The 8,503-nt window shown below is 34.1% G+C and overlaps 1 protein-coding gene across 1 annotated transcript; it reads right to left on the minus strand.

Moving 5' to 3' along the window:
* LOC104709791 lies at positions 4,027-4,848 on the minus strand (the record flags this gene model as incomplete). Its single annotated transcript, XM_010426350.2, has 1 exon — positions 4,027-4,848. A coding segment is annotated over one exon (822 nt), but the record flags the coding sequence as incomplete, so codon positions are not given.

The raw sequence follows: 8,503 nt of genomic DNA on the forward strand, positions 1-8,503 counted from the left end.
CCCCCCCCTTTACTTCTTTCTCTTTAAGATTTTTACCTGGCTAGAAAAAAAATGTTAATGTTCACTCGCTATATTTTTTCAACTGATTCACTCTGTTCAGTTACTACTTTCTGGAAGAGGCCCCAGGGACAATTGTAAGAGCTGCCGCGAGGGTCAGGGTCCTTGTTCTAATCCTTTTCTTTTTTACTAGGTTGCATCACATAAACTGGAGGTGTATACTTCTTGTGTTGATGATTGCAACCCTTTTTCTCTGTTGTGTGTGTTGACTGGAAATTTGTGGCAGGATTGGGGACATCGATTCGCCCTTAAGTTAATTAGTGTTCAAAGGTCCGGGAATCTCTGATGGGTTTGCATGGTATAATCATCAATCACTGTCTGATTGTTTTCTTTCTTTCTAAAGAAGCCCTTAACACAACAACGTATTGTTTCGTTTCTCTTTCGTTTTTGTGAAATTGCAGCCAGAGAGGCCTTGGAGGGGTACATTTTGAAGCCAAGCTTCTTCGCCCCGTGTTTTCTGAACAAAATCTTAGTTCGTGTTATCTATCAATAACCAACCTAATGTCTTCTATTGCCTTCATGTTTCAGAGTAAATATACAATTTTTTAATATTTCAAACAACCCTTAACCGCGAGTACGACGACTTAACTGCGAGTACGAACCTAACCTTAATTCCTAGTTTTAACGTTATTTTCGATCCATCATTTTCTGAACAAATTCCTGATGTAAACGTGTCTCGGTCATTAGCAACTAGTTCAGACTGTTCAGTTTAATGGATGCAATGCAATGCAATGGGGGAGACCTAGCCTACGTAGTTGAAAAATGATTTACCCCAATTACCCCAGAGAAGAGAGAGCGTCATCTTCAACGATAACAGGAAATTGAGCAGAATGAGGCCATAGATGGCTTTGTTTCACTCAAATTTATAGGACTATATTTGATGTGTTTTTGACACTGACAAAGAACAAAAGTTTAAGAAACACGTCAGTCAATATTTTGCCTTTAACCAAACTAGTAAGTTACACAGGAGCAAATTTTCCTTTTCGCGCTCATCCGACCATGCATTGAGGACTTTGGGTCTCTTTTCCCTTTGATTATAGGCGTCTGCAAACTGTTGTAGAAAAAGACTACAAATTTAGACAAAGCCAAGTAGCAAGAGGGCGAAACCTGTGACTTGGGCAATGAGATCATCTTTTCTAAAGATTACAACGAAAGTTATCCACTAAAAACATTCTAATGTAAAAATGTGCATAGCAAGCGGGTAGCTATTATAGCAGGAAGTATATATCCTTGACCAGGCATCATCGGTCTAGGAAGAAGAGGAGGTCTGATAATCATCAAGCAGCACCGACCAGTTGATACGCTGCGTTGGCCCGCCAAGATGTTCCCAAATTCTCTGCTCAATCAAACTTTGGGGTTTGTAGGTCCTCTATTCACACATTCGCCTGAAAGTCATCATCAAACTCTTTTAAACACACATTTAAAAAGTCTTGAATACATACACCAAACCACACCAATCGTTTTAAAACATTCTCTGGACTCTTATGTACCTTGTGTTCGTAAAATCGTAACCAGCATTCCGTACCGATGGCTGAAAATAGTTTTTTTTTTTTTTAATAATTAGAGGAGACGGTATAATCCATGAAACATGATTAGATTCTTAATCAACACACACAACAACAAGAACAAAAGAAAAAGGAAAAAAAACGATTCCTAGTATTACAAGTTCTCTCTCGATTACTTTATAGGCACATGCATCGGACGGTCCAGATTTATTTTACGATATCTAACCGGTAATAATACACCCAATTATTAAGAATCGGGGAAGCTAGAAGCGACGTTGTAACAAAAACAAAAATTTAAACAAAGGAAAAAGCTTATTCAATTCTTAGGTTCGTCGGATCTTATTGCTTTTCAATTGTATAATAATCTAAACAAGATTTCGTGATATTAGTTTCATGTTCAATTTTGGGCGAATCATATTAATGCTAACTAATTCTCGCTTAAAATCGAGAGATTATATGTAGAAGCTGTATTTTTTATGTATTTCAATAGAGTTACAGTGAGGCTAATATATACAGAGAATAGCAGGGGAGCCTCTAGGTTTAGCGTAATTACAGTAAGTTCGGTAAAGCGAGCACTAGGTAGCGGTTTAGTCAATGCATCTGCTAGTTGATCCTTTGTGTTGACGTGTGAGACACGCAAAGCTCCTTTTTGAACTAATTCTCGGATGAAGTGATCCATAGATTGGCTGAAGGTTGGGAAGCGAGAGCAAGGTTGGCTCTTGGTTGCCATGGATGAAACGGAGTCGGAAGGAGACCAGTCTGTTGGGGAGTATTGAGGACACCGGCGGGCACTATGCCCGAACACGCCACAGATCTGACACTTACCTTGATAGCCACGAGTCATGCGATTGTCTTGTTTGTCTGAAGCTGCATAACAAGGTCTTGGAAGAGTTGGAAAAGGCTTCTTCTGGTAGTATTGAGGACCAGACTGATAAAGTTAACATTTTGTAATCAGAAATAAGATTCATGTGCAGATGATTTTGACGGTTGTCTTTAATGGACGAGAGGGTCTTTAGTAAAATGCTTTATGTATAATTTGTCTTTAAAAATTAAAGAAAACAAAAGTTGAGCCATTTTGAAAAAAAAAATGGAACAAATGGAAAGGGAGTTAAGATTAAATGGAAAAAATGATTACATATGGGGGTCAAAGTTGTTATTATAAATAGGTAATTACATGTCTTATATCTTCTTAATATGTTTTTGCAAAAAGCAAGAGACGATCAATAAGGAAGTAAAAGATTGCAGAGAGTTGAGCCCCGGTATGAGATTGGTCTTAATGAACAAGATTTTTTTTATTGAGGAGACTGCAAAGATATCTACTTATCTAGTGAAGATGTGGAAATTTCTATTTACAGATTACAGCATTTCCATTGATGTTGCAAGAGGATAATATTTATTTTTCTCCTAGAAAAGTAAAAGATGCATCCTCTTTTGATGCCACATAGACACCCAAGGTGTTTGGAAATGTGAGTTCTCTTGCATTTTTATGCAACAAAAATTTGACATTTGATCTTATGTACGTACATCTTCTTATTATAGGCCAGATAATCAAGGCCTTTCAAAATTTTCATTTTGATAATCTTATTGTAAAGCTTTGTGGAGAATATAGAGAGAGCTTGAAATGAAGAAGTTTGATTGATTGCTCTTTTCTGGATTTGGCCCACATTAACTCATAATTAGTCATATAACTAATCAAAACGAAAGGTAGGTCTTTTGTCCCACATCGGTCACTCTACTCATTTGGTGTTTGTTTATATATGACACCAAATGGAGTGTACGACGTCGAGCTAAGTAACGAGAGCTTGTAACCCAAGTGGGGACTATAAGATGGTGGGACACTGGTTCGGTTCCTCATGTCGGTTCTGGTGATGGCATGTTTCTGAGCTGCCCAGTCCAAGCTGTGAGTAGTCCGTGTGGGTTGGGCGAAGGCTTGGCTCAGGCGGCTTCTAAAGTTGGAGGGCAATGCGTGAGGCTGGCTTCACAGAGCAGCGATTACTTCCCGCTTACATCAGTGGACGGATTACAGCTCAGCTCCGCCCAAAACCACTATGGCCTGCTGGTTCGACCTCAGCTGAGCCACCATTTTCTTCCCCCCCCCCCCCTTTTAAATTTACATCGTTTTAAGCCAGTCACATATATGCTTTTTGTTTTGGGCTTGGTTAGGGATGCGTTAAGAGGGAACACATACAATGACCAAAAGCTATGAAACAGATAACAAACTTTGAACAAAGCAAAAGACTTTAAGAAAGAGGAGACTGCAGAGAGTTGAACCTTAATGAGAACTTGTCATTTGTCAAGTATCAGTTTGAACCTTAATGAGAACTTGTCATTTGTCAAGTATCAGTTTGAACCTTAATGAACTTGTCATTTGTCAAGTATCAGTTTGGTACAACATCTTAATAAGAACTTTTTTGTTCATACCTTAATACACACTCAGTGTTTACTCTTTGCAGAGTGATCTTAATCAATTACTGAGATAGTAAGAGGAGGCTACAAAGAGTTTAAGCTGAATTGTATCGCCGTCAGCAACAAGGTTCCACATGAATGACTCAATTTCAATCAATGTTCGCCCTCTGAGTATAAAGTAATACCCTTCCTGAGGCAGATTTAACTCACCCTTCTCTTGTAACTTAACCAGCTCTTTCCTCAGTTCTTCAACTTTATCGTTTGCGTTAACCTCCACCGGAATCATCCTGGTCTCGTCGACTGTCTTCACAAATACTGTCATCTTTATCGACGGGATGATCTTTCTCTTCTTCCTCAAAGGCCAATCTGGAGTAATGTTGATGACGGCCTCTTTGACTGAGTCTGACGATGAACATTTCTTGGTTTCTTGATTTCTGATTCCTGTGCTGCTTCCAGTTCCAACCGTCACAGGGGGCAAATCTTGAGGGGCAAGTAACTCATCAAGTGAATAAGACGGTCGTGATGATCCGTTGTCGATTCTCGTCGCCGTAATCTTTTGGAATGGTTTGTTAACGAACCCATCAACTGGCTTTGATGGAGATTGCTTGGTTTGATCGTTGTTCTTCTGATTAGGCTTCTTCTCGTCAGGAGAGACGTAGAGAAAGAGAAGAGAGTTGTCTCCGATATGGAATAATCGTATCTCAAAGTGGTCATGAAGATACTTGCCTTGGAAGAAAAGGGTTTGTTTGCGAACAGGGATACCTTGAGACTTCTCGATCCTCTGCTTCACCATTAACACTGTATCCAAGAAACCAACAAAAATGGAGAACGATGAGCCACTTTCAGTTTTGATGGTCAACTTCATAATCGTAACAATGGTGTTTCAAGATCAATGGAGCAAAGAAGAGAGATACAGAGAAAGTGATCATTTGTGACTAGATCAGTGTTTAACCGTAAAGTTGGTTTAAATATCACTTTAAGCCTCTAGTCGATGAATCTTAACCGTCAATTGCTCTCCTTACTGATATGATCCAACGGTTAGGTTAACCATTCCTGAAATGGATTGAAACGCGGCGTTTTGATTAAAAAAAAATATTTGAAGACCTTGACATATTATTGCAAGAACATTTAAGAGTTTTTTCACCTAAAACGAAACTACATTGTTTTCTATTTCAACATCAGAATGATAACATATTGCAGATATTTTTTAAAAATAACGAATTATCAAACTATATTGTTTACAATGTGTAGTTTTTTTAAATTCTGCACTATCTAAATAAAGTATATTTTTAGTTCACCATTTTATTTTCACTTGTATTAAATACGTTTTATTATCAACGTTATATTATAAAAAAAAATGTATAGTATACCGTGGATATTGATTAGTGGTTGTGTTTATCTAGACTTTCTTTTCTTAGCCATTTAAAAAAAAATGAAAAAAATAGAAAAATAGTTCAGACTAAATGAAAAAATGATTATGCATTGCATGGGGGCAAAGCAATGTTTTTAAACCCGACCCGAAACTCAAACCGGACAACCTTCTGGATCACCGGGTCAACCGGGTTCAACCGCGGGTTAATAATTTACTGAATTTTAATATATATCATACATAATACATACATATATATATGTTATATACCTTGGTTTTATGAATATTCTAACAATAGTTTCTATTTTTTTATTATATTTAATATATATTTTTGAACAATAGTTATAAATTTTTATTCTTTATCATTTTTAAAAAAGAGAGAAATTTATAGGTGAACAAATACTTTTAAATCGTGACAAAAAAAAAAAATCTTTTACCAACAATAACAAAGGAAAAAAAAATAACATGAGTTTAATGTTTTGTCCCACATCGAATAAGAAAAGTACATTACTCCTTCTTATATAACATAACCCCTACGTTACTTACTGACCTAATTTATAATTAGGAATTCGTAAGAACTGAATGTTGGGTTTGACCCGGACTGCCGGTTTAACCATCCGGTTAGCCGGTTTTAGCTGGGTTTTCCCGGTTCTAACCGAGTTTTTTGATAGTCGGGTTTTAGGTATAATCCGGACCGGAATACCTTATGGTTCGCAGTTAAACTAGTTCAACCGGCCGGTCCGGTCCGGGTTTCAAAACATTGGGTCAAAGGCATAGATCGATTGGATCATTATGAAACAGATGCTTTTGTAAAACAATCAACACTATATAAAAAAACTTATGTGTAGAGACTCAGATGTTGTTCCAAGTGATGTTCTGGTTGAGGATGTCCATCAACAATCTTTTTTAGCTCAGTAAAGATGGATTCCATATTGAGATAATCATTTTCCCCATAGCTAAACAATCACTATGTTATGAAAACCCAATAGAATAACCCTTCAAATATACAAAATCAAACATAAACAAAAATTTAGGGAAACCCACATCAGGAATCGATTTGGGAACCTTATTCATGCCTCCTCTGTATTCAGAAACTTAAGGAAACCCACAAGAGGATTTATCTTCTACTTGAATCGATCGTTGAAGACGAAATGGGAGAAGCTTAAGTATAATACTAGTGTATTCCCACTTGTACAACGTGCGCGAAAAGAATCATATAAAATTATGTAAAATGTAAGTATAATATTTTAAATAATTATTAATTTCATTTTTATTAACATTAAAAATTGCAAATGTTCTTTTGAGTAAGGTAGCTATCACTTTTGACTAAGATATAAATTTGATATAATGTATTAATTGTATTTGGTATAAAATATTTAGTTTTATGCATTAAAATGTAAAACTTAAAATATGATTTATTATGATGGTATAGATATCTAAATTGTACTTCCTTTGTACTTCCTCTTTGGGTTAAGCACAAAGATTAATAAACAATAAATATTTTTTCATTTATAAAACTTCAACAAATAGGAAAATATACTGCATAATTCAGAAAGTCATAAATTGTTAAATTAATAAGATGTTAATTGATTTTTTGTGGATGTTAATTGATTTTTTACTGATTATTTTATTGTTAAAAAAATACTAAACAATATACATATTATCTCATATGATGCTCATATTATTTTTGTTACTAGGTTTTGAACCCACGCTACGCGTGGGTTTATTTGATATATTTTAATAAAAATTATATATGATAGATTACGGTAATAAAATATTATCTCATAAAAAAAATAAAATTAGTACTAAGGAAAAAAATTAAATTTCAGATACACAATTTTTTAAAATATAAAAATCAGTTGTGTTATAAAATCAAATCTGATAAAAAAATCATAAATTTAACTTGACGTCCAGGCGAGGCAAATCAAACTGATGACCTCACATATCCATAACCATTTTCTTTGACCACCAGAAAAACGAAACAATTTTATAATCATGAATTTAACTCGTTTTCATATTTAATTGATCGCTACCACCTATGTTTTCGTGTTTTTTATTCAATGTTTTCTTATTCTTCATTCTTCCTTGTCATTTTCATTGTCAAATTATGTGTTAATTGTCATCGTAACTTTTACCGTATGGTTCTTCGTTATACTCTTTTTCTTATTTTTCCTCGTCAACTTTTCACATTCTTCCACTGAAAAACTATTTTTTAGACTACCACACAACTTGTTAACCCATCAAACTCCAAGAACAAAATCATTTCTTTTCTCGTAAAATTTGTGAAATTCATGATTACCAGCATAGTCAACACATGCACCCAATTATTGACAATTTTATCTATATACTTATTTGGTTTTAGATCCACGCGTTTAGAAACTTCTCAAACCAAAATCCTTACTTGGTTTATAATATTTTAAAAACATAATAAAATATACTAATAATTATTTATTTAATATGAATCATATGATATATAGAAATATGAGTACACTATAAGAACATATTAATTATAAATAAATAAGATCAATTATATTATATCATCAAATAATATCAACTGTATCATATTATCAAATAACCGTAACCGTATATAACAGTAACCGCTTGAACCGTAACCGTATTTAAACATAACCGTTTGTTATACGGTTCTGGTTAAGGTTACAAAAATTTCTAACCATAACCGATGGTTAATAAATCTTAACCGTGACAACCATAACCCTGGTCATGCCTATTTATAGCTAATAAAACATGTGTGTTTGTAGTCCATCTTTCTTCTTTAAACCTCAAAATTTGACTCAAACATCAAATTAAGGTCTTGCGATGTCAATCATTCTTCCTTAGACCCAAAAATAAAAAATTAATGAAAGAATATCAACTCATCTATAAAATCATACACAAAAATATGTTTTACAGCTCATAACAAATAAAAAGCACAAATGTAAATAAATAAGATAATTTATGTTTTGCATCAATATTTATAATATTTTAAACTTTTAAAATTTAAAACTTATAATATTTAAAAACTTTTTAAAAGCTAAGAACTTTTAAAAGTTTCAATATTTATAATATTTTTTTGAAACTGTTTAAAGTTTTAATTTGATCAACTGATCTATAAAATCATACACAAAATATGTTTTACAGCTCATAAGAAATAAAAAGCACAAATGTA

This window comes from Camelina sativa, chromosome 8, assembly GCF_000633955.1.
Source record: "Camelina sativa cultivar DH55 chromosome 8, Cs, whole genome shotgun sequence".
NCBI classification, from domain to species: Eukaryota; Viridiplantae; Streptophyta; class Magnoliopsida; order Brassicales; family Brassicaceae; genus Camelina; species Camelina sativa.